Source organism: Ictidomys tridecemlineatus, chromosome 4 (genome assembly GCF_052094955.1).
Source record: "Ictidomys tridecemlineatus isolate mIctTri1 chromosome 4, mIctTri1.hap1, whole genome shotgun sequence".
Lineage (NCBI taxonomy): Eukaryota > Metazoa > Chordata > Mammalia > Rodentia > Sciuridae > Ictidomys > Ictidomys tridecemlineatus.
The window spans coordinates 207,206,775-207,232,168 of NC_135480.1; the positions used below are offsets into that span (position 1 = coordinate 207,206,775).

Below are 25,394 nucleotides of genomic sequence, written 5' to 3' on the forward strand. Positions count from 1 at the left end.
GTACGGCCGGGTTGCCCTGTGGACACCTGCTTCTGGAGGGGCCCCGACTCCCCTCAGGGCTGCCCAGCCGACTCAGCCTCCGGCAGGGGGGACATGGGTTCCCGACACGCGGCCCCTGGTGGCGGTGTGTGTGTCTTGCGCAGCAGGCGCGTGCGTGATGTGTGCCTGCTGGTGCGTCTCTGTGTGTCACCAGCTGGTCGGTGCACAGCACTCGGTGGGGGAAGCCCCATGTCTCCCTGTACTCTGCCTTACGATGGGGACACACAGGACATTGCGCTGATCCCTTCTAAGCAGGTGGCATCAGAGCCCAGGTTGTGGACCTCAGCTGCCTCATTTGATGGGTGGGAGTGACACTACTGTCCAGTCCTCAGGGTCTGATGAGCCATGAGGCTGGACTTGGACGTTCTGGGATGTCCTGCAAACGCCATGCTGTTTAAAGGCTCTGGGCCAGAGAAGGGCTCAGGCTCCCGGTGACTTCTGCCTGCCCCCAGGGCGGAGAGGGGCAGGCCAGGCGCTCCTGAGATGCCTGCAGGTCAGCAGACAGGAGGCCAGGCTGAGGAGTCCGCTGGGCGCTGGGAGGGCTGGAGAGCCACAGAGCCTTGCCCCAGTGCTGGAGAGTGCCCTCCCAGCCTGGGCTGGCCAGAGGTGACTTTAGGACAGATCACTGGCTGTCCCACTGGTGGAGTGGACGTGGTAACTGCTCCCTCTCAGTGGCCTGTCTGGAAACACACACAGGCCCCAGACAGGTGTAGGTAACTTCCTGCTGACAGATGGGCCTCAGGTCTCCAGGGGAGCTGGCGGGCTGGGTGCTGGGGGACTCAGGTTGTGAGGTGATGTCTGGGAGCCACCACCGCCACCATCGGAACCCTAGCAGCTGCAGACAGGACCTCCCACGGCCTAGCAGAGGCCCAGCGAGGAGCCCTTAGCGGAGGGCACAGCACCAGCCACCTCCGTGCTGGGGGCCCCGGGCAGGGCTGCCAGCCAGCCTGGAGCGTGCCAAGGCCACCTCTGCCTGGGCCAGCTGCAGGCTCGGCTCCATGCCACCCGCTCTGGGCCTCAGTGGGCTGTCCGCCCTGAGCCTGGGTGCTCACTGGTAAGGGGAACGAGGCCTGCTCACGCCCTGTTTCAGGAATCGAGATGACGCGGAGGGTTTGTAGGCAGTAAGGTCGACTGATTGGGAGCTTCTTGTTGATGATTGTTATTGAGACAGCTTGATCCAGAACCCGGCTGGAGGGGTGGACAGAGGGGCAGGCCTGGCCCAGTGTCCTAAATGGGGCCACTCAGAGCCTGGGCACAGGGATGATAGAGGCGATACCAGTCTCCTTGGTGGGCATGGCCTCCAAGAGTGCTGGCAGCCCCCTCTGTGGAAAGCAGTGGGCTAGGACTTCTGGGCCCCAGCCACCATAGGTGAAGAGGGGAGGGACGGGGAGGACCGACACTGGCCTCAGGGCCATCAGGTGCACCCGTCGGTCATGAGCTTCAGAGGGAAAGTTCCTTTCGTCCCAGCGCAGCGCTGAGCACAGGGTCGGCAGAGTGAACAGGTAGCAGAGCCTGGAGGGTCTCGCCACCCTGGGGGTCTCTCAGGATGTGGGAGAGACTGTTCCTCCTGGACATCGCGGGTGGGAAGGACAGGAGGACCCCAGGAGAGTTGGTGGGACTCTGGTCCCTAAACAGGAGGGCAGGGCTTGGAGCTGGGCAGTGTGATCAGATACAAGTGCAGCAAAGCGTGGAGAAGTCCAGCTTGGCTGGGGGCCCTGCATTTCCAGCCTTCTTGTTGACCTTGGGCAGCAGCAGGAAGAAGGACATGGCCAGGGCACAGTGGTAGCAGCTATGGACATAGGTGTAGTCCCAGTCCTGCAGGGGAGGGCGGTGAGTCAGTCTTTGCATCCCCAGAGCCCACGACCTCCCCCAGGCCCAGCCAGCCCCTCGGGCCTAGGGCCCCTTCTGTGTCCTTGCCTGCTGTGGCCCTGCAGGGAGGCCTCTGTGTCCAGCCATGGTGGCCTTTCTTATCACCAAGCCCTCACTTCCTGAAGGTGATGTTGCCTACTGTCCTCCTGCTCCCTCCCGCCATGCCCTCCTCCGGGTGCTGGGCACCAGCCCCACACCTGTCATCTCAGCTGCAAGCTCCCTGAGGTCAGGGCCTGTCTCCCACCTCTTGTGAGCCCCAGGTCCACAGAGTCAGGATGCCAGTGAGGCTGGGGATGGGCAGAGCCCTAACACCCCCCACGGGAGGTGCAAGGAGTCAGGCCACGGAGCTTCCTGGTGAGGGCACAGCCGGCCACCCCATTGAGCAGGGCCATGCCCCCAAGGGCTCTTCCCCATGGGGACTGTACCTCAAAGAAGAAGCGCAACATCAGGGCCAGCGCCCCAAAGCAGAGGCCAGGGCCTATCTGCTGGGCGTAGACGCTCCTGTCGGGGTACAAGCCCTTCTTCTCCTTCATCTTCTGCAGCTGTAGAGACAGAGGAGGGACAGCAGAGCTCTCAGGGCACAGTGTGGGGACAGCCCCTCTCTGTGCCAGTGACTCCACCTGCACACCCCAGGCCATCCTTGCATGGCAGAGGAGCCCCACCCGGCCTGGGCAGCACAGCCACTCCTCTGTACCCAGGCCCTCGACAGGACAGTGGAGGTCCTGGCCTGGGAGCCTCTGGGAGCCCACCTCTGGGGTGTGACAGGCTGCCCTTGAATTTCTGTCTCCCAGGCAGAGGGGAGCCCAAGGGGATCATTGAGAACAAAACATATGTCACACCTGGTGCCTACTGGTGCCCTATGGCTCATAGGACACACATGTGGCATGTGGTTGAAGAAGCACCTTAAATATTATTAACTCTGCGGCCCATTAAACCTGATCTCTCAGGCTGAATGTGACTGCAGCTCCTTGGCCAGGGGTGTCCAGAGCCCAGGCTGTCCTGACTGACTGGGACGGACCGTCGCCCCCGGGGTGAGGCATGAGCCTGGGGCAGGGGCAGCACCCCAGGCTCCACGTGTCACCATGTGGGGAGCACAGACCCCAGGAACAGGCTTGCACCGGGCAAGGCAGCTCTGGCCACCAAAGGAGCTTTGAAATGGTGCCCAGCTTTTGTTTTTCTGGAACTTGCCATTGTCAGCAGGAGTTGAGGACCTTGGGAGGGAGGTGTCGAGGGTCATATGGAATGGCCAGGGAAGAGGCCTGGTCCTGTCCTGGGAGCCCCACCCCATAAGCTCTGCTTCTGCTCCCCAGAATTGTTCCCAAGTCTCTCCCCAGAAGTGGTGAACCTCAGGAGGGGAAAGGGCCCTCGTTCCAGGAAGCTACTGCCCGAGGACATCCAAAAGGAACTACACCTTCAGTGCTCTAGAAAACACAGTGTGAGTCCCAGACGCTGGCTGTCCATCTCTGCTCCTGTGGACAGCCCGTGGCCTGCGGGCAGTGGAAGCCTCCTGGCACTTGGCGGGACGTGGGGGAGTGAATTCTATCCTGGCTAATTAAAGCCTGGCCAGAGTCAGATCCGGCCAAGCAACCCGGGCAGGAGCAGGAGGGGTTATCAGACCCGGGCTGTGTTTATGCATTCCAGCATGCTAATTAATGCCGGACCCCAAAACCCCACCCACAGGGCTTTTCAGGCTCCTGGGTCAGCCTGGGGCCAGCCTGGCGTCCAGTTAGCAGGCTCCCGTCTGCTGCTGGAGCGTCCAGTCACACTGCTGCCCTGCTGGGCTGCAAGTTGGGTGTGGGTCTCCTGGACCTAGCTCCGTCCTCCCCCGCACAGCAGAGTAAACCCCAAGGTCCTGGGTCAAGAAGGGAGGGGGACAGCTGGCCACCAGAACCCCATCCCTCTGGGTAGCTGGGGTCTGAGTGCTGGTCCTTCGACTGCCCTGAGAACCGGGCTCCCTGGGGCCCCCACAGCCCATTTGGCGCTGTACCCAGCGACCCAGCGCAGCTCTCGGCCTGCTGCAGAAGTGTGCCCAGGCTGCGGAAGACCAGCCTCCTCCACCCTGAGGTGGGGACCCGGAGACATAAGCCGGTGCTCCACGGGCCAAAAGCCAGTAGGATGGCGCTAGCTTGGGGTCTGCGCTGGAGCTCCTGGCCTTGTGTCTGCCTCCGGGCTCCCACCCCGACTCTGGGGCGGATCCCAGGGATGCCATGTCTTTACTTTGGCCGGCTGGAGTGGGTTCCCGTCCTCACAACCAGGAGGGCTTTGGTACAGTGGAGGGGTAGGAGGCCTGGGGAGCCAGAGCAGAGGGCCTCGTGGACTCTAGGCCACATGTCCTCCTTCCTGGTAGAAGCAAGCCCGAGCGTGCCCCCTGCAGGAAGTGGCCCCGGCAGTCCCAGCTGCTCTCCAAGGCCCGCTGGCTCTTTCTCTACGGACACAGTACCACCGGAGGCGCAGCCCTGCTATGGGGTGCTTGGCGGGTCACTCCTGCATCTTGGGCCCCGTTGGGTTGCGGATGCAGAGCTGTGGGAGCCAGGCTGAGGGCGGCTCAGCTGGCCCAGTGCTGGTGCCCACTGACGAGGGCAGTCAGTGCAGGGCCAGAGCACCTTGGCTGGTCACTGAACTCCTGGTCTCATCGCCTGCACAGGCAGGAGGTCACAGAGGCTCTGAGGCTGGAGGAGTGGGGGTGGGGTCACAGGCTCCCTGGAGTTCCCTCAGCTGAGGCACATGCAGTACGCACCCACTTGGCCGCGATGACCAGGACGGCCATGCCGATGGGGCCCGAGTACACCCCGTAACCCCAGCGGTCGTGGTAGGTCCGCACGGCGATGGTCAGGACGCCAAGCATCACAAACGTTGACCTCTGAGGTTCGTCAAAGTCGGCCAGCGCTGGGGATCAGGAAGAGGACGGGAGTGGTGAGTGGCCTTCCTCGTCCCTTGTGGCTGCACCCCTACCCTTAGGTGCCCACGTGGTCGTCCCCTGACCAACAGGACCTGGAGGCTCGCCTGGTCACTGAGAAGTTCGATGGCCACCAGTTTCAGAGGAAAGGTAAGAGCTGCCTCCCCAGCTGGGCCAGGGCAGCTTGGGGCAGACACTCAGCACCAAGACTCGAGTGAGTCGGAATGACGGTTCAGCAGGACCACCCGGACACCTGAGACCTGAGAGGCCACGGGGGCTCAGCAGGACCACCCGGACACCTGAGACCTGAGAGGCCACGGGGGCTCAGCAGGACCACCCGGACACCTGAGACCCGAGGGGCCGTGGGGGGCTCACAGGCTGGTCAAAAGGCAGAGGCCTCAGGCGGCTGGGCCCACACACGTGGACACTGCTCTAAGAGCAAGGTGGAAACCTTCCCTGGTGGTGCCATGGACGGTCACACATATGCCAGGCCAGTCCCCCCACAGAGCCACGCCCACATGAGGCCCTTGAATGGTCCCATCTTCCTAAAACCCTGGGCCCAAAATGACCTCCGTGAGCAATGCTCCTGGAAGCAGAGCCGGGAGCCACACCCTGACCTGTGCGTGGCTCTGGGGCGGAGGCTGGTGGGCAGGCACGTAGTGCTCTGTGTGCCCTGCTCTTTAAATGTGTCACAGCAAGCATTTGTCAAATGAGTCACTTAAGAGAGATAGGAAAGTGAGGAGGCAGGAGTGATGCTTTCTCGTGGCTGAAGCCCAGTCTGAGGGGCAGGGAAGGCGGGGTTCCTGGAGACCAGGTGGTGCGGGTGGCAGGGCAGCCACTCACCCATCAGGGAGACCCACATGCTCAGCGCCGTCCCGTAGATGCTGAAGTACTGCAGGAGATCCTGGCGCAGGAAGCAGAGCACCGACAGGCCGGGCCCTTCACAGGTGTGGTGGAGCTGCCGAGAAGCAGGGCCGTCAGGGGCACAGGGAGCCGGCTGCTCACGAGCTGGGAGACACTCAACCACCCTGTGCCTCAGTCTCCCCATCGACAGCAGGGGTGCCACTGGGTGTGGCCCCCACAGTGTCCCCACAGACGTCATCCTGGCAGAGACCTCTCACCTCCCCTGGCCTCCTTGGCCTAAGGCTGGGTGGTCATTTAGGGGAAGCCTGACAAGGTGGGACCCTGAAATGGGACCTCTGGGTGTCCCCTGCCTCTGGACTTATTGAAGGCACACATAGGGCCTTCACACACCCATCTCTGGCTCCAAGAACAGAGCCATCTGCCCTTCGGAGCCTGGGGGCCTTTCCTTGTGCCAATGTCCCCTGTAATGTCTGGTCTGCATCACAGCAGTGCTGTCAGGTGGGAGTGGGCACAGAGAGACAGGTTGCTGTGGGCAGAGAGCTGGGTTACGGTGGCCCACCCCAGACTCTTCCCCAGCAGGTCCGGGAGAGGCCAGAGATGTGCACTTTGGCTAGAAGCCCAGGGGCTGCTGAGAGGTGCTGGCCGGCAGCTTTCCATCTCCTCAGAGAGGAGGGAGGGTGTGGATCCCTCGAGCAGGATCCAACACAGCACACTTGGTTCCCCTGCCTCTGGCCTGTGCTCGGCTGGACACTTAACAGCAATTCTAAAAACAAAATGCGTATGTGGAGTGTTTTCCAAGCAGTCAGCTCACTTCTTAGGAAAGCAGCTCTCTCCCCTTTTGCATTCACATTTCATCGTTTTAAGTAATATTTAATTACATGACATAATTGTTTTGACAGGTTCAATGGCATAAACAAGCTCGCCAGCCAGCACAGTGCGCTCTTGGTAATCCCAGAGCAGCGGGAGGCCAGCGTCTGGAGGCAGCAGGGGTGCTGCAGACAGAGGGGCCCTGGGCAGTCTGGAGAGTGGAGCAAGTCGGGTGGACAGAGAGAGCTTCCACTGCCTGCAGCCCTACGCAGCCCCTCAGAGTCGTTAACAAGAGACACAGTGTCCAGGACTAGGAAGGAGGTGGTCTTGCCTGTCTGCTCTGGTCAGCCCACCCAGACAACTGCCTTGAGCTTTGGATACTACATCTTTCTTGAGGCAATATTGGCAAAGAGGGTAGAGGAGGATGATTATGTGCAGGACATGACAGCTCAGGAAAGGGAAGCTTCAGGTGGGGGCTGCTCGAGGTGTTTAAATGTCTGTGGGATACAGAAGGGTCTCCTGGCTCCTTCCAGAACCACATCTCCTACCCCCACCTGCTGTCTCGGTCTCCCCTCGCATCACAGATTGCTGTGTGTGCTTGACTCATCCACTGGAGATTCTGGCAATGTTTGTGTGCTGCCCGTCCCCCCAGGAGCAGGAGAGTCTGTCTTATCCTGGCAGTGATGCCAGTTGCCAGCCTGGTGCTCACCCAGGTGTGCAGGTGAAGGGAGGAGGGTCCTAAGTGGTCTGGAGATCCAGCCTGCCCACAGGGCAGGAGGGGCCTCCCCCACCTGATCCAGGGCTCCTCCTGATGACTGCTCATTCTGTGTGATGGAGGGGCACCACCTGCCCAAGGGGGCCTGGGAGGTGTGGCGATTGGCATTAGCTTCGGCCTCCAACATGGGGACAGAGTAGCCAGGCCTGCTGCTGGCCGGGTGGGCAGGGCGCAGACTTTGCCATCAGCACCCGCAGAGAGCTGTTGAGGGAGCTCAGGCAGGAGCTGACCCCTTTTGGCCTTCTCTGTCCAGTGGGATAAGGACATTGCCTTGAGGGCTCTCTAGAGGCCCTGGGTAAAGCGCCCAGCACCTGTCCCAACAGGAATGGTCACTGTCACAGAGGCCCTTGTGGGGGCAGAAGCCATGTGGAGGATAGGACTGTGGGAGGTGCATACTGTGCCTTGAGGACATTTGTCCTGGGAGACAGCTGCCTCTGCCAGTCTGGGTGGGGCAGGGTGGGGCTGGGTGGGCCTCAGAGGCTGGCCACAAAGGCAGCTGTGGGGTCAGTCCACAGCAGGTGGGCGGGGGGCGGGGCTCACCGGGCGAGTGCCTGTGATCTGCTGGGCTGGGCCTAACGTGGGCCTTGGGGACAAGGCCCTAGCTTCTCTGCCTGACCCTGAGGCCCTCCACCCACTCAGAAGTCTCCTCCTGGCCCTGGCCCTTGCCCTTGGCTTCTCCACAGCCTCAGTCTCCCCGTCAACAGGCCAGGGTCCCCGGAGGAGGAGGCGGCGATGAGCTGGGTTACTGTGGCACCCGTGCCCTAGCCTCCCTGGGACTCAGCCTCCTCACCCATCACTGGGAATCCCCATGCTAGCTCCTGGGAGATGCGGACACCTGGCGTGCAGCATACGGGGCACAGCCCCCTCCCTGGACTTGGCTCCTGGCTCCTCCCCATCCGGGTAGAAGTCTCCCACCTGGAGGGAGGACTTTGAGTTCCTCCAAGGAGCTCACCTGTCCTAGGTCATTGTTGTCCATGTGAGCCCACCACCTGGGGGAGGTGTGCTGACCCTGCCCCACCCCATAGCCCGAGCACTGGCAGCTCCTTGGCTGAAGGCCCTGTGGTGAGTGCGGCCCCAGGTCTGGTTCTGCAACCAGACACTGATGCTGTCTGAGGGAAGCTGAGCCAGGAGCACTGGGAGGGAGCTCTGTGGGGTCCCGCAGCTGGGAGGGACTCTCGGGGACCCAGAGGCTAGGGGGGACCACATAGCTGGCTAGACAGACAGGGAGACAGACGATGGCTTAGGCAGGTGATCAGAGGTGGATGATGGACAGATGGCCGATCCCCCAGACAGGTAGGTGGTTAGCTAGAGGGACCCATAGGTAGAACACATGGATCTGGGGGTGGAGCTGGAGAGGAGGAAGAAGTAAGTCCCACGGGGTCTAGCTCCAGAGAGCGAGAGAGGCTGCCCCAGGGAGAGGGAGCGAGGGGACGGGGCCTGGAGGGAGAGCTAGACAGACAGCCAGCAGGAGAAGCAAAGGCCACGGCAGGAAGTGAGGGGGAGAGCAACCCCAGAAACGGGGGCTTCAAAAGCAGCCAGCCAGTGCCAGGCGCTCCCCTGAAAGCCAGAGAAGATCACCCCACGACAGTTACCTGGAGACGGAGGGGAGCCAGAGAGGGCGCTGGGAACCAGCCAGACACGGAAATGGAAGGAAGGACCCAGGGGCAGAGGCAGCCCCAGGGGGAGAGGGCTGTGGAGCGCACCCCGCTGGACGGTGGGCAGCGGAATCCTGCAGCTCGACTCACCCAGGCCCAGGTGTCCCCTGAGCCCCGCTAGTCCCTTCCCAGGCCTGCTCACCCCTTCCTCCCTGCTCAGCTGTCCCAGGGCCAGAGCTGTAAGGTGGGTGTGGAGGGGCAGCGTGGAAGGGACTAGTTCTCCCAGCTGGTGGGCATCACGGTTGGTGTCACAGTGCCACTCGTCCCAGGAAGCTCTGGCACAGTTGGGGAAACTGAGGCCCGGAGGGAAAGGGGGTCCTGAGCTTCTCTCTCTGGTCTCCAGACCCCACCCTGGGTCCTTTCTTTCACTCCCAGGTCAAGCCGTCCCGCCCACCACAGCCGGAGCAGTGCCCAGGGCCTCCGGGGTCTTCCTCCCACGCCCCAGACTCACCGCCTCGAAGAACATGGTGAAGAGGTAGACCATGGCCTCCATGTGGAAACGCCTCTTGGCCGCCACACTGACAGTGGGGAGAAAGGCCAGGCTGCTGAGGGTGGGCAGCAGCAGTTTGGCCACGAGCGTCCCCATGGGCAGAAGAGGGCACTGGCTGGGAGCAGGGCTGCGGGCCTCCTGGTCCCCAGGCAGGGCACACAAGGGAGAAGGCCTAGGCCCTCGGCAGGGCTCCGCTGGGGTGGCAGCTGCAGGAGTGCCCACGAGGAGGCCCGAGTGCCCCAGCCTGTGTGAGCCCCGCGGCGACAGCTGACGAGCCACGTGACCAGCCTCGCCTTGGGCCTCTTTTTTTTTTTTTTTCTGAAAGCCCAGAGGAGCTGACTCAGGAGGCCTTGTCTGTTTTCTCTGGGAAAAAACCTTGGGAGAAAGCCCCCGTGCATGCTCTCCCTGGGGTCTGGCCACCTTCCATCCTGGCCTCGCCCAGGGATGGGCAGCCTGGTGGGTGCTGCAGCTTTGGCCACGTGTCCAGGGTGCTGGAGGTGCGAGGCCCTGGAGCTCAGCCAGCTTGAGCACCCAAGGCTTTGCTGATACGCCTCAGCCCTGCCCCACCCACGGGTGCTGCTCACTGTCTGCACGGGTTCCTTTTCTGGTTCACATCATTCCATACCCAAGGTGTCCAGCAGGACCCTCTCCCATGGGATCCAAGCACAAGCCTGGACTCCAGCCTTCCTCCCCTTCCGTCCACATGGCTCCTTTGCTGGCCTTGAGGAAAGGACCTCTCTTGTTGCAGAAGGTCTTGGGGGATCTGTCTGGCAGGGCACTCTCGTCCCCCAGCCAAAGAATGGTTGGCCTATGATCCTGCTTCCCAGCAGGTGCTCTCTCTGCATAAATGGGTTCATGGTCAGCTAAGCCACTGTCACCACCTTTCACCTTGTCACTCTGGCATAATTCACGCTGGACAAAACACAGGTCTCAAACTTGCAGTGGTGAGTTTTGACGTCCCCACTGGGTTGAGCCCAGTCCCTGAGACCCTCCCCAGGCCAAGGCGGCACCGTCCCCACCTCTGTCCAGCTGCCTTTGCTCTGGGTCTTGGAGGTAGATTGGGCAGTGCCTCCTCAAAGCCTGGCTTCTGTCTCTGGGCCTCTGTGATGCCTGTGACCTGGCCCAGACTGCACCAGGGGCTGTGCTGGGGTGGCTTGTGACTGTCCTGTGACCACCCGCACTTTCCTTCCCCTGGGAACTGGCTCAAGGCAGGGGGCAGCAGGTGCCAGTGGCATGATGCTCCCAGAGGCTGTGGCTGCTCTTGTGGCTGCTCCTGCCCTGCCTCCTGGCTGGGAGTGCCCACACACCTTTCCAGAAACCTCTTTCTTGTCTGAAGTTGGCTGGAACCCGTTTCTGCTCTTTGCAAGGAAACGTCCAGGCTGAAACACCTGGTGGTATCATTCTTCCACGAGGATGCTTTCAAGGCCCCCACATCCCTCCTGGAGACCACTAGGCCATCCTAACCCAGACCTTTCCCCCAGACCCAGGCCTCCTGGCCCCCTTTCACCATCCTCATCCTGTCCTCCCTCTCCCTCTGTGGTCTGGAGAAGGCCTTGCTAACTCCTACCTGGGCAGTGTATCTGGGGGCGCTTCCAACCCACAGCACCCCTGCTTCTGTCCCAGCACCTGCCCACTGATGGGTGCCCCTGTCTTGCAGGAGTGCTGGTGGGTGGGTCTTCGCCATCATCCCCCTGCCCTGGCACACTGTGGATCTCCAGCAAGCACTGACTTAATGAATGACTCTGTTTAAAAAGTGAATGAAATTCCAAGGAGTGCCGCGGCCTGTTCAGCCTGGCCTTCCAGGAGCGCAGTTGCCTCTCCAAATGGGAAAACCAGGCCCTGCCGCGTGCGGTGCAGGGGGAGGCACGCAGCCCCAGGGGCCCCTCCTGTCTGAGGCCTGGGTCGACCTTGCTCCTCTCCTCTCTGCCCCAGCTCCTGCCCAGCCTCAGCCCCACCCAGGAGGAGCAGGGGGTGAAGAAGAAGTGATCTGAGATCGGTGCCTGGGAGGGGTGCGGAGCGGCTCTGGAGCCGTGCAGGAGCAGGACATTCCACAGCTGGCTCGCACAGAGCTTGTGCGTTTTGCAGCTGTGAGCTCCGGGCAGGGCTGCAGGGGGAGGAGAGGTGGGCCTGCACATGTGCTGTGGCCATTAAGGAGGAGGGGGCCGAGGAGGGACCAAAGTGGGGAGACAGGTGTCTGGGTGGGGGGCAGCTGGGAGCCCCTGCACAAAGGCTGGACTGTGAGCTGCCTCCGAGGGGTGGCTGAGCGCAGAGTGGAGGTGGAGGTGGCCGTGTGTGTGGCTCCCATGGAGCCAGGCTGCCTGGACACAGACCAGCTGGCTCTGGAGAGGGCATTCAGCTCTGAGCAGGACTGAAGTGACCCTCGGTTCTCCCTGAAGAAAGGAAAGCCATTGGCCTGGGGGCCTGGAGCTGGGGAGGCGGTGTGGAGGAGGCAGGAGGCTGTTGTGGGGCCTTGCTGCCCCTGGAGACATGGGGAGGCTGGGTCCACCTGGGCGGCTCCGAGCCGCCCCCAGTGCTCTTGTCTGCCAGCCCCCAAGCTGCAGAGCTCCTGTGCATGCCCTCTTTACTCCAGCCCCACTGGCCTGCTGCTGGGCTGCTTCCGTCACACTCCAGTCTCAGCCTCTCCCTGGGCCAGGACGTGCCCCGTCGGGGCCTGCTCGGCACTGTGTGTGTGCTCTCCCCGTTTCACAGAGGTCGAAACCGAGGACCAGAAAGAAGCAGCGGCTGTGTCCAGGCCTGCAGGCCGAGCCTGACACCCAGGCCCAGTGCCCCCACCCTGGGAGGGCAAAGCGGCCTCCTTCACCCTGGCCCACGGGTCCCTGGTGGCCATTCCCTGCAGGCTCTTAGAATGATTTGGCCTCAGCTCCAGGCCTCTGGTGGAGTGTGAGTGGGTGGTGTCCCTCATCCAGCAGGTGGCGCTGGGGTCAGTCCCGGGGCCAGCGTGTGGAGCCAAAGCTGACCACCCGCACCCCTTCCCTTGCCCCCTCAGCCTCGGGAGCGGCCAGTTTTATAGAGTTGCTGAGATGCCTGGAATGCCACGGCTCCCGCCTCCGGGACAGCTGTCTGTCTGCCCGGCCCAGGAGAGCCCGGCCAGCCGCCACTGCGTTTGCGTCCTCCAAAGTTTGAACCCCCAGCCCCTAGCACTGGGTCACCCCAGAGCAGGCAGGTGTGCAATGGTGGCTGAGGCTGAGGCTCCCTGTGCTGGGGGAAAGACGGTCTTCCCAGGGTCCCCAAGCCTGGCCAACCTCAGGAGGCTCTGCCTCTGCGCTCACGATGGTGGCCCCGTGTCTCGGCAGCGCGGTGGCGATGAGCTGGCAGTTCGAGACACCTCAGCTTCGCATCACCCTGGGTGGGCCAGGCAGAGGCCCCACCCCTTCCTGGCACCTCTGTGGGCCCTTTGGCCCTGTGAGCCTCAGTTTCCTCCTCTGTGTCCGCCCAGGCAGGAGCACAGGGCAGAACTGGGGCAGGCTCACCCTCACATACGCTCTGTGCAGCCTGTCCCCTAAACCAGGGGCTTCTCGCCCTCTGACAGGTAAGTGGCTGCCTGCCACCCCCAGGTTCTGGGGTGTGGCTGGGAAGAGAGCCTCATTGCTGGATGGCACAGCCCCCGTGCTGCCCCCCACTCCAGCAGAACCGTACGTAGGATGCTCCTGCAAGTGCCATTTGCTGAGTGGGGTGGAGCAGGGCAGGACACAGTCAGTGGCGGCCATGGCCAGGACAGAGCTGCCATCTAGAAAGCAGCTCTGGTGAGAGAATCGCCAAAGGCTAATGACAGCCGGCAGCAGGCAGAGGCCAGGAGGAGGGGCTCCCACCCTGGGCTCCTCGACAGCATCCCCATCAGCTCCCTCCTCCGCCACACACCCCATCCAGGGGCGCTGGCAGCAGTGGAGTTCTAACAACGCCTGGGTCCGGAGAAGACACTGGGCCTTCTAAAAGACACCAGAAGACCCCTGGAGTGCTGGGCAACGCTGAGCTCCCTTCTGGTCACCCCGCCTTCTAACCTGCTTGCGACCCACATTTTGGGACAGAGAACCCCTTTTCTGTGGTGTCTAGGTGGCGGTGTCCTGTGCTGTCCTGGTCGTCCACAGGCCCAAGTCCCTTGGAACATGGTGCCTGGGCCTAACAGAAACCGGCAGACTCCTGGCTAAGAGGAGAGGAGAGGGAACCTGGAAGTCCACCTTGTGGGCTATCCCAAGACCTGGGGCCAGCCAGGGGTCTTCACCGCCTCTCCAGACAGATTCCATAGGCCTCGGGGTGCTGCCAGAAATATCCAGCCCCCAGCAGCAGGCTGAGCCCCAGTGGGCTTCCTGTTGGGGAAGGGGCCCTCCCAGATGGAAGCCAGAAAGCCGTGGGCACGGGGAGACCTGGGGGAGCTGGGGGAGCTGGCCGCTGGCTGCACCCTTGTCCCCACCGTGGCCCCCGCTCTTGCCTGCCCTGGCTTGATTCTCCACAGCAGATCTTTCAGATTTCCTCAGGGCTTGGCTCCTGAACCTGCCAGCCCTTTACGGAGACCCTTCGCTGAGGAAGGGGCATTATGAACTCGGGGTTCCGGAGACCCTGGGCTCCAGGCCCAGTGGGCAGGCCTGCCTCTCACCTGGCCCTGTGCTGGACTCACAGCCTGGAGGCCAGGCAGCACTGTGTGGCTGTGAGTCAGCTCCAGCCACACTGTGGCCTCGGTTTCCTTGTCTGTCTGGACATGACCATGTGGCCTGGTGTGGTTTTGTCAGGGTTGAGGAAAACGGCGTCAGGAAACCCAGGGCCCAGGGTCCAGGAACACGGCTGCCCTGGCCCTGCTGTGGCCTCCTTCGGGATCAGCTCATGAACTCACATGCACTCCCCACAGCCCCGCGTGGAGACCGCCTCCCGGCCCCATTGTGCAACCGAGGAAGCTAGAGCCCAGGGAGTCTTCCAACGTGCCCAGAGTCACCCGGATGGAAAGACTAAGATGGGATTATAACCCAGGAAGCCTGGCTTCCGGCCAGACCAAGATATAGGTAGGACACCCGGCACGGCCATCATGGTCACCTGAAGACCAGCTGCTCTCCACAGGATGGGGCTTCTGGGTGCTGCCTCCCAAGGGTGGGCTCCAAGGCCTGGGCTGGCCTGCTGGTCCTGTGGGCTCTGGAAGGAGTCTGTGGGTCTGGCTGTGGGGTCTCTGTCCACTGGGGCTCTCTTCTGATGCTTCCCTGTGCAGGACAAGCCTCAGCTCCTAGTGAGGCTGTGTCCACCCCTGGGTGCCTCCCAAGTGGTCATCTGGTGACCTGCTGGCCTCTTTTACCCCAGCCTCTTCAGTCCCCATCTTGGTCTCTTCACCCTCTTGGCGTCCCCCAGAAACGTGTCTGCCCTCTCATTCCCCAGCTCCTCCCCTGATATCTGGAGAGCTCCGGTACCGGCAGTTTCCATGTAAGACAGGTGCCCTCCCCAGTGCCAGGGCCACATGGCCGTGGCCCCTCGTGAGGGATCTGGGCCTGGGGGAGAGTAGAGAGAGGTGCTGCTCCCGCATGCCCTGGGGACAAGCAGTCCCCGGCATATGCCACCGCTGGACCAACCCGTAGTGATGGAGGACCGCCGAGGGCCAGCCATCTGGAACGGAGAGGCAAAGCTCCCGCTCATGGGTCCCAGCTGCAGGTCAGGGAGACAGTTCTGCCATACAGAGTGCCAGTCCCCTGAAAGGCTCCCTGAGGAGGTGGCCTTGAACAAGCAGCCAGAGTGGGGCTGAGCCTGTGGAGATGGTGCTGAGGGGGCTCCAGGGGGAAGGGCAGGGGCCAGACGGGTGGCCTGGCACAGTTAGCTCCGTAGTGACTGCAGGCTACCCAAGCCCCAGGCACAGCACTGTGGAGGAAGGGGCCCAGGATGCAGGACCCCTGGGCTGGCTCCGCAGGGGATGAGTGGGGCTGGAGCAAGATGCAGGGCCCTGTTCAGAGGCAGGGGAAGCGCTGTCCTCACCCCAGCGCTCACTCCCATTCACCTCTAAAGTTTGCATGTTAGTGCTGCCTTTCTATGGGCGAGTTCCTGCCTTTACAGGTACGGGGACCCCCCTGGGGACAGAGGACAACAGCTGTTGCTGGATAGAGTGGGCTGGAAGGACAGCTGAGAACCTGACCTGGGAGGAGGTGGGAGGAAGGGCTTTGGGGGCTCGGATCTGGGGGCTTCTGGAGGTCAGGTGTGGGGAGCTGAGTCCTGGAGGGTCATACACCTGGAGAGGTCACAAAACTAGGGGTTCTGGCTCCAAAGGCCGGTCTCCTAGGTGGCCAGGCTGCAGCTTGGGCTGTCCCGCCAAGCCAAGGGAAGACGCTGGGGGTGGTGGTGTTGGTCGACTGTGGGCTCCTCCCAAGGGAAACCGTTAGTCACTCTGGCACTGGTGGGGTGTGGGCACCAGAAGTGCCAGGAGAGCTCATGGTCTGTGCCAGGGCCTACGGGACTTGGGGGAGGAGAGTGGGGCAGCAGAGGCATCCATGTCCCTGAAGGGACCAGCATGTGCATGTCTGCCTTATACACGTGGCCCTGTGCCAGCTGTGGGTGACAGGTCCCAGCATGTCTGTGCTGTGGCACACTGACCGCAGGGGCAGCATGGGTCTAGGCTAGGGTTAGGGTCAAGGTCTGGGTGACTGGGAGCCCACACACATCCCAGCTGCTGCAGCAGGAGATGCTGGAGTCCCCCCCACCCCCAACACCCCTGCCCCGGGAGGAGGAGCCAGTGCCTAGAGAACCAGCCGACAGGGGTGGGGGGGTCCCCGCTCTGCTACTGCTGATAAATATGGCCTCGGGCCTGTCACTCAAAGTCACCAAGCCTCAGCTTCTCATCTGCAAGACGCAGAAAACAGAGATGCCAACCTTGTAGCTCTAGGCTCTTAGAGAGGCTCAGCTCTGGGTGTGAGCCTGGTATAGCATCCCTGTTATACCAGCTGCTCTTTCCTGATCTTTCTAGCTAGTGGTCAGATATAAGGCTGAACTTGCTGAGGATGCGACTCTTAGTCAACCAAGGAAGTAGCTGAAAGAGCTCATTCTGCAGCAGAGTGGACGGAGGTTGAGAGGAGGGAGTGTCTTCCAAGCACCACCTGTGACATCTGTGGCAGAGACAGGGGCATGGGTAAAAGGGCTCAGAGGGCCTTCCAAGCATTGTCCTGGTTTCTGTCCCGAGGCTGGAGGTGCCTGTTCTCCAGGAGAGGGCTGGGGAGCCTGGTGTGTGAGGGCAAGTCCCTTGCCCTCAGGGTTTGCAGGCTTCCTAGTGGGGCTGGCACAGGCTCAGCAGGAGCAGGGGCCTGGAGCCCCAGGCTGGCCTGCCAGGGGCTGCCCAGCTGGCGCTGAACATCTGCAGAGTTCCCTTCTCTGCCCGCCAACCCTGGCTACTCCAGCCGTCTGCTCTGCAGGCCGTGGGCACATCAGTGGATCCCTGGAGCCCGAGGCTGCGCCCTGGCTGGGTCTCCCTCAGCCTCTCACCTGCTTAGGTCTCTGCATCTCAGGACAAACTGTCTGGGGCTGGTGGCTGGCTGGGACCTCAGTCTTTCCCTCTGTGAGAGGGGCTGCCAGCGGGGTGCTGCCTGCACCCTGCCCCGTCTGCAGGAGTGGCAGGGCTGGGCCCCTGGAGCAGAAGCCAGACACCCCAGCTTCCTCAGTGACCTCAGGGTCGGGGCAGCTCCGTCTGGACACACGACATGTGCTCCCCGCTCGGGACTGGGCAGGCGGGCCTCCCTGCTTGCTGCTCCTGGGCCGCGGCGGCAGCAGCCAGCAGGCAGCTGGGCCGGCCTGGCCGGGCTCCAGAGGCGCAGAGCGGGTTAAAGTGTGCGCCAGGCCGGCCGGCGGCGGGCGGGGGAGCGGCCTGGTGGGAAGTGTGAGTTCCTCCCCGTCTGCCTCACAGCTATAAAGGCGGCTGCGGCCTGGGAGCCGCCACTGGGCTGAGTCCCCTCCCGGGAACCCCCTCCCTTGGATGCTCTTTGAAGTGGGAGAGGGAGGCGGCCTGGAGGCGGGGCCAGAGGGAGGCCGAGCCCCCCGCTCCGCCAGGCCCTCCCCGCACAGCGCACCTGGCTGCCCGGGTCCCTGTCTGCGGCGTCTGCCTGCCAGCTCTCACCCCTTTCTCTGGGAGGACAACCTGCTGACCCCAGGCCAGGTAGGCCACCTTGTCCCCATCTCCCTCATGTCTCAGCCTCCTGGAGGCGTGACCTGCAGTCCTCCCAGGCCAGTCAACTGCTCAGAGTGGGACTGGGAGCTGGGCGTCCTCCAGCACCCCTGGGAGCTCCCCTGGGTGGGGGGCAGCCCTGCCCAGCACAACGCAGGTGGTGCCTCAGCCCCAGCTGCAGCCCACGATGCGGACCCTTCTGCTCTCTGGTTGCTGTTTTGGGACCCCTGGGAGAGACGGATCCCGGGTGAGCTGGGCCTGACCAGAGCCAGCGGCGTCTGGGAGCCTTAATGAAAACCAAGCGTGAGGCCTGCTCGGCACCTGTCTTTAGTGGCTGGCAGGGCTGGGGCACCAGTGAGCCACCAGGACAGCTCTGGGCACCGAGCTGGTGCAGGGCTGGGGCACAGCTGGAGATGGCGGGGGAGGGGAGGTCAGTGGGGCTGGGTTGGGCCTTGGGGCTCTGGGTCCTAACTCCAGGGTGCATGCCGCAGGCTTCAGGTGGAGGGTGTGTCGGCTAGGTCAGGACACCTGCAGGTGCTGGACCTGCCAGGGAAGAGGAGTTGGAGCTGCGGGGGTAGGGGTAAGGGGCCACTCTGGAGCTAGCTTCTGTGTGGGGGTGATTCGCATACCCTCTCCCCCTGGAATTTGCTGGACATGGGACGAGTCTTACATTTGCTCAGAGGCTGGAGCCAATCGCTTGCCTTGCTGTGTGGTTTTGGACCAGTTGGTTTCTCCCTCTGGACTCTGGGCTTAGTGGTTCCTGAGTCCCCTTCTTGGACTCACTGGCAAGAGACACTCACCTCAGACAAACCCTGGGCAGAGGCCATTAGTCCCTGCTCTTCTCTTTAGGGCAGGGTGCCTGTTGGGGATAAGGTGGGGTGGGGATAGAGCCCAGGGGCTGGGAGCTCCCCTTGATTTGATTGGATTTGACCCCTTGCAGGTGTTCTGGGCCAGAGGCGTGACTTGTGGGGAGGAGTAGGCTGCTTGGTCCTGGCCACTGGCACAATGGCTCAATCTGCACTTCCTCCAGGCCTCTCCCTGATTCCATCTCAGGCCGGAGGGACACAGATAGCGGGGCTGTGTGCCGAGTGCCAGCTGCCGCTGGATGCCTCTTCCTGAGAATGAGCCAGGATGGTGAGGCTGTGGCCTCCCCGAGGCCACATGGACAGGGCAAGGGGAGGCAGGGAAGAAAGGGCTGGGCAAAGCCCCCGGCCACCTCCTTGCCCTCTGCAACTCCCTCTGGCCAAGGCAGAGCCCGGGGCCCCTCCCCCTGCCCTGGCCTCCAGCTGCCTGCACCATCCCTGGTTTCCTGACAGCCATTCTCCAAGGAGCACCAGTGATCAGAGCCCAGCATGGCTGCTTCCTGGGTGCCCTCAGCTCACAGGTGGCCTGGGCCCGGCATGCACACCACCCCTCTGTCCCCAAGCCTGGGCAGGCCTCTAATGGCTCACAGAGTTCCTTCTTGCTGAGCCCAGATGGATGGCTCGGCCTCTCCCTGTGTGGCCTGCCAGGAGGCCACTACCACCCAATCCCAGGCAGGCTGTCAGCTTGGGGCACTGGGCAACCCTGAAGGGCTTTTCTCCAAAGCAGTGCCTTGCTTCCTAGGATGGACGGTGGACAGTGGCATTCGTACTGGGCCTGGTGCCTGCTGGCCCTGGCAGTTGTGGCTGGGGGTGCAGTGTCCACTGAAGCCTCGGTGAGTAGGCTGTCATTATCAGGCCCCACCCCGAACCTCAGGTGCTATGGTCACTTCCAATCGGATGGCTTTGGAGGGGCTCTGTAACAGGCGTGGGGTATCTGCCTGGGTCCCAGAGCCCCTGGGGCCTGAGAAACCCATCCACAGAGCCAGTCAGATCAGCCCCTCAGCTGAGGCTCTGGCCACCGTGTGTCAGGGTGCAGCCGAGGGTGGCCGGGTGCCTCCCCTCCAGCAATGCCCTGGACCAAGGCGTGTGCTGGGGGGCATGTGTCCTGCAGATGCATGAGCAGGCTGTGCAGAAGCAAGTGCGGCTGGTCGAATGAGGCCCCTGGAGCCCTCCAAGCCCCCAGATGTTCAGATCTTAAGACAGGACATGGCCTGGCACTAGGGAGTCACTCCAGAACACCTTGCAGACCCGAGCCTGGAACTGTGTGGCCAGCAGGATCCCTCAGGCCCAGGGTCAGGCCTGTCCTGCTGGGCACTTGAGCCCCTCGCTGACCGTCTGTGGGGCCTCTCACCCAGGACAACAGCCTGGAGGGGGGTGCCGATGCCACCACTTACTGGTGGGGGGAGTGGACCAAGTGGACGGCGTGCTCCCGCAGCTGCGGGGGTGGGGTGATGTCCCAGGAGCGGCACTGCCTGCAGCAGAGGTGTGAGCTTGGCGCGGCTGTGGAGGGGGGTGGTGCATGGGGTGGGGCAGCTGGTGGGCGAGGTACCGGGGTGGGCAGCTGGGCCTGGTGGCTCCTATACTGGGGGATCTCACGTTTGAGGAAGTCAGGGTCAGTCTCCCACTGGCTGCTGCCAGGGACACAGCTTCTGCTGGGTCCTAAAGTTGTGTTAGAGCTCACCATGCTCCTGGGTCCCAGGGTGCCTCTTACAGGAGAGGGGGAGGTTTCTAAGGCTTGCCATTGAGGGGTGAGACCCTCGTCTCTTCTGAAGGTCCCAGCTGAGTGGAACAGGCAGAAGCAAGTGCAGGACCATAAGCCCTCACTATCAGGCAGACTTGGATTTGAGTTTTTCCTCTGCTACTTTCTTTCTGGCTGTGTGACCTTGGGCAAGTCACGTCACTTTCTCTGAGTTTTCTCGTCTGTAGCATGGGGAACTTGCTGGAGCTCCCTCATGCTTCTGAGTACATACGAGGAGACCATGTGTTTTCTTCATCAGCACAGCACCAAGTGCGTGGCGAATGCAGTGCCCTTATAGATTCTGTGTAGTATAATCCTGTGCTGTGCTGGGGCTCTAGGAACCAATCCATCATTGTCCTTGCCAGGCCTGGGGTGGAGCAGGAGTCAAGTGGGAGGGAGGAGCCCCGACCCCAGCAGGGAGAGCTTGGTTCCCGGGGCTTTTCAGGGCGGTGGCCCTCCCTGAAGGGGTGTTGGGCCTGCAGCTCCTGCTCCGGCTCTGGCTCAACACCCTGCACCCCGCCTTCCTGCCAGGAGGAAGTCTGTCCCAGGTGCTGGCAACAGGACCTGCACGGGCACATCCAGGCGACACCAGCTCTGCAGAGTGCAGGTGAGGCCGCCCGCCTTCCCTGCTTTCAGGCAGGTCCCACTTGGCACCCTAGGTCTTGTCGCCCTGGCCCCCTGGCGTGCCTCCTGGGCCTGCCCTTCAGGAAGAACCAGGGTGGGGTTGACGTCCAGGCTCAGACTGAGCTTCCTTGGGGGTCAGACTACTGTGTCATGCCCACTGTCCTCTGGGCACGTGTGGGACGGCTGGACTTGCTGAGGCTCCCGTGACTTCCAGGGGGGCCCGAGGGCTGAGGGCACTGCCTGCCATCGTGGGCCAGGTGCTCCTGGGCGGACCGCACATGGCTTCCTTGTCCCCACCTGTAAGATAGTCCTACTGGGCTGCTCTTTGGGGCTCGTCCAGCTCCTGTGCCCCTCGAGCTCTCTTCTGCTCCCAGGTGCCCCCAGCCTCTGCCTCTTCCTTAGCCTTGTGCCGGGAACCAGGGTGGTGGAGCAGGAGCGCTGCCTCTGGGCGGCCAGTCTTCTCTCAGTGGGGCCAAAGTCAGTCTGAACACGAATGCCTGCAGGCCCAAGGGCAGCTGGGACCTGGGGTCCTGGAGCTGGCTCCTTCGGGCTGCTGGGCAGGCCTGGGCCAGGCAGGCAGAGCGGCTGGTGGTTTCCATGTGTGCTCCAGCACCTCTGGGATGGCCTTCTCTGGGTCCACATTCCTCCTGGGACGGTGCTGCCATTTGCAAGCTCCTGACAGAGACACCTCAGCACAGTCCAGCCCCAGCTTAACTAAGCCGGCCCCTTGGATAGGGTCTCCCTCTGCCTTGGGTCCTCCTCTGTGGAGTCAAGTCCCCCCTCCTGATTTGGTTCCCATGCATGGCCAGCAATGGTGCTAGGATGTTGCCTTGGGGACACCTGCACCCGTGTCTGCCTGAGGAAGGAGAGCAGGGGAGGGCAGTGTGGTCAGGGCCATGGCGCCCATCCCCTCCACTGTGGCTAGGTGGAGGCCAGGTGAGGAGAGAGGGAGCCCCAGCGAGGGCATGAGAGGTGGCTATGGGCTGTGGCCCTTAGGGGAGTCCCGCTGCAGCCTCTTCCTGCTCAGACTGGACTAAGGTGCCCCCTGGGGCCAAGTCCCTCCTGGAGCCCCCACCTCTCCCTTCCCAGGAGTGTCCACCAGACGGGAGGAGCTTCCGAGAGGAGCAGTGCGTCTCCTTCAACTCCCGAGTGTTCGACGGGCGGGCATACCAGTGGAAGCCCCTGTACCCTGGTACTTACAGCCCTGCGGACCTACCGGGTGGGGGGTGGCCTTGTAGTCCCAGGACTATCTGATGGTGGGGACAAGGCCTGGAACAGGGGTCTGGAGGTTGTGGTGGCAGCTCTGGAGCCTGAGCACAGTCCAGGTCTCCTGCCCCAAGGCCTGGAGGTCTCCTGTCCCGACCCGTGGCCCTACCCGGGACAGTTCCTGGGGCTGAGTTTCCTGCAGCCTGGCTTCAGGGTCAGCACACTTCCCGCTCACTGGCTCCTGGCTTGGACAGGAACCAGCCCAGACAATCCCAAGCAGGGACTGGCTACAGTCCCAGGTCCCACAGGGCCTGTGGGTGTAGTGGCCATCTCCCCCTCTTTCTCTCTCTGGGGCTGGGGGCAGGTTGTCCAGGCAACAATGTAAATGAGTTAGCCTGTCCTGTTCCTGGGGAAAGCGCTGGGCCGGGGTCTCAGGCGTGGCCCCCACTAACAGGAGGCAGAAGCCAGAACCAGGAAGCCTGGATTGGGCTGGATAATCTGCATCGTGGTCCATTTCTGCCACTGAGACCCTGAGCAGACCCGTTCTGCCCTCCAGACCTTGGCGGGGAGGGTGCTGTCTCAGCAGGAGGAAGGGGGGGAAGACCCTGGAGTCCAGCACCCCCTCCCCACCGAGACCCCCTCCCTCGTCTCCCAGATGACTACGTCCACATCTCCAGCAAGCCGTGCGACCTGCACTGTACCACTGTGGACGGCCAGCGGCAGCTCATGGTCCCCGCCCGGGATGGCACGTCCTGCAAGCTCACCGACCTGCGAGGGGTTTGCGTGTCTGGAAAATGTGAGGTTGTTAAACATTGTAGCAAAGTACGCTGCTCTCACGCCGTCCAGGGCAGCGGCGGCCCGGCCCCGCCACGGCGCCCTCCCATGGCCATCTCCCTTGCTTCTTGCAGCCCATCGGCTGTGACGGGGTGCTTTTCTCCACTCACACACTGGATAAGTGTGGCGTCTGCCAGGGTGACGGGAGCAGCTGCACTCACGTGACAGGCAACTACCGCAAGGGCAACGCCCACCTTGGTGAGTGCCATGCTGGGGTGCCGGGTGCCGGGCACAACCTCCCTGCCAGGCACCTTCAGACGAGTTCTTTCGAGTTCTTCCCTCTCGGGCCACCTGAGTGTCCACCAGGTGCAGGGGCTGGCCCCGCACTGAGACCCCTCTGACCGGCACCTATTGTGTGCCAGAAGGCAGTTGGCATGGGGACTATATCTGAGCTACGAAGCAGCCTGCAGGGAAGTGTTGCTGCCACACGTAAAAGAGAGAAACTGAGGCACGGGCCCCAGCCCCAGAGCTGCTGTGAGAGTTGACCCTGAGCATGCCAGCTCCTGGGGCCCACCTCTCAGGGGCTCCCCTCACCTGTGAATGGACTCCAGTCCAGAGCCCCTGGCCCCTGGGAGTGCCTGAACCTCTTCAAAGGCATGTTTATATCCAGCTCTGGTCTGGCTAGGGGTCTGTGTGTGTGACAGGCCTTTCTACTCTTGGTCAGAGGTCACTTCTATCACTGTGTCAGGTGTCCACTGAAATCCATGTGCCATTGAGCTGGTTTAGCACAGCCTCCTGGTTGGGGAGCTTGAAGCCCACTAGGCAGGTGGGGAAACTGAGGCCCAGAGTGGGCATTACCTGCCCAGGGTCCTCCAGTGAGTCTGGGCTAGAACCAACCCTGTCAGGGCCACTGAGGGGTCCAGGTGGTAGAGGAGGGTCCACCTCTGCACAAGGGGTAATTATGGAGTTAGTGTGGCTTCCAGAAGGTCCCGGGGGAGAGTGCTGGAGAGGGTGGGACTTGGACATGCAGCTAGGGCAGGGCATGCTGGACAGGGCTGGGGAAAGGAGGGGTGGTTGGGCAGCGCAGCCAGACCCGGGTGTGAATTATGCATGTTGAGCGCTTGCCAGGTGCGATGGGCAGAGGCCCTTGCCTTGGCGGCCTTGCTGTGGGAGGGGCCGTGTATAGCCGTTGGAGGGTGCCTGTCCCTCCCCTCCCCTCCTCTCACCAACCTGCTTGCATGGCCTTGGGCTGGACCTAGGGCATGGAGGCGGGACCTGCGGTCACACAGTGCATCTGCTTCAGGGCACCCAGGACAGGCTGGGGTCATGGGACTGCAGCCACAGACAGGAGGCACGCCCAGGGGAGTCCCCCACCAGGAAGGAGCAGGAACAGTCCCAGCTAATTCTGGGGTGCCCCAGGCTGGCAGGGCACTGAATCAGGTCTGGCCCGCGTTAACTCTTCCATGCCTCATGACGTCGCTCCTTGGCAGGAAGAATTGCTGCTCAAAGCTGCCAAGACGAGCAAAGGGGCGGCATGACCTGGCTGTAGTCCCTTAGTCACAGAGCTGGGCTGGCTCTGACTGAGCCCTCACTCCCTGGACCCCCAAGTGCTCAGGCCAGAGCCTTCAGGGACCTGTAGGGTGGGGTGGGGTCTGGGAGGGTGGGCAAGCCCAGCCTGGCCTGCAGGAGCAGCTCGCCTGGGTGACAGAGACTCTGGGTGACAGAGGCACGTGGACTCTGCTGCTGCCCACAGGGAACCCAGGATGGGAGTGCCAACCCCAGCAGGCCCTGCCTCCCTGGGCCCCTGGCCCCTGTGGCAGACTTCCCTGTTCAAGGGTTGTTCAGTCCCCTGTCCTCACAGGGTGTGCCCCCAGCCCCCAGCCCCTCAAGCCCTGGGTAGTTTGCAGGACTCTATGGCTTCCCCTCCTTCCTAGGGACGTGGGTAAGAGACTGAGCGGGCTGAGGTGCCCTCAGACGGACTGGGAGGCCCGGTGCTGGGAAGGCTGGGCCCCCAGGGTCCTCATGGCCTTGCCATCAGGGTGACACGCTGATGAGATGGGACTAACAGTGATGATGTGCCATCCTGGAGAGGATGGTGCTGAGCCTGTGTGCAGACGAGGGGCCGAGGCCCGAGGGCCCAGTGATCCTCCTGGCCCCTTGGGTGATGCGTGGCCGTGAGACTGAAGCCCACGGGCTCCAGTGTGGGCTCCAGGTCCCTGAGGTACACAGAGTCCCTCCCCCAGCGGGGCTGGAGCTGGCCCCAGTGAGGAAGGGGCTGGCCTGTGGGCTCGGTGGGAACAGGCTGGCCAGGTCAGGGGCTGATAGGAGGCTCAGCCTCGGGGACAGCACAGGGCATTTCAGGGGACCAGGGGAGTGGACCAGCCCCTAGACCGCTCCCCTCACCTGCCAGCAGCTGCCACCAAGGTAGCCTTCCTCAGGAGAGGTGACGGTGGCTTGCTGACTTCCATCTGCCTCCAGGTTACTCTCTGGTGACGCACATCCCTGCTGGCGCCCGGGACATCCAGATTGTGGAGCGGAAGAAGTCGGCCGATGTGCTGGGTGAGCTGCCAGGTGGTGGGCAGTGTCTAGGGGTGAGGAACCTGCCTTTGGGAGGGGGATGGACAGCAGTGTGGCCCCAGAGCCAGGGTGGCTGTGGCCGT

The 25,394-nt window shown here is 62.8% G+C and overlaps 2 protein-coding genes across 5 annotated transcripts in view; one reads left to right on the forward strand and one right to left on the reverse strand.

The window, feature by feature from the left end:
* Window positions 1-1,174: 1,174 nt before the first annotated feature.
* Window positions 1,175-25,388, reverse strand: Mymk (myomaker, myoblast fusion factor). Of its 2 annotated transcripts, XM_078048595.1 has the most exons (6): window positions 25,138-25,388; window positions 9,357-9,423; window positions 5,648-5,762; window positions 4,646-4,794; window positions 2,334-2,450; window positions 1,175-1,854 (listed from the first exon to the last, which is right to left on the reverse strand). In XM_078048595.1, exons 1-6 carry the CDS (start codon window positions 25,200-25,202, stop codon window positions 1,705-1,707), a joined length of 663 nt encoding a protein of 220 aa, XP_077904721.1. In that variant the 5' UTR covers window positions 25,203-25,388; the 3' UTR covers window positions 1,175-1,704. The 2 variants fall into 2 exon arrangements, with proteins under 2 accessions (XP_077904721.1, XP_005337013.1); XM_005336956.4 differs by lacking the exon at window positions 25,138-25,388 and having other exon boundaries at window positions 9,357-17,041.
* The window catches only part of Adamtsl2 (ADAMTS like 2), a 32,328-nt gene continuing 24,161 nt past the window's right edge, over window positions 17,228-25,394 (forward strand). The window contains exons 1-8 of one of the 3 annotated variants that reach the window (XM_078048593.1): window positions 17,228-17,520; window positions 19,135-19,225; window positions 19,748-19,875; window positions 20,662-20,737; window positions 21,844-21,946; window positions 22,616-22,761; window positions 22,869-22,992; window positions 25,213-25,293. In XM_078048593.1, coding sequence (XP_077904719.1) covers window positions 19,136-19,225; window positions 19,748-19,875; window positions 20,662-20,737; window positions 21,844-21,946; window positions 22,616-22,761; window positions 22,869-22,992; window positions 25,213-25,293 — 748 coding nt within the window. In that variant the 5' untranslated portion in view covers window positions 17,228-17,520; window position 19,135. Of the gene's footprint in view, window positions 17,521-18,642; window positions 18,664-19,134; window positions 19,226-19,747; window positions 19,876-20,661; window positions 20,738-21,843; window positions 21,947-22,615; window positions 22,762-22,868; window positions 22,993-25,212; window positions 25,294-25,394 lie in introns of those variants that run through there. The other 2 variants (XM_078048592.1, XM_078048594.1) reach the window with 2 other exon arrangements.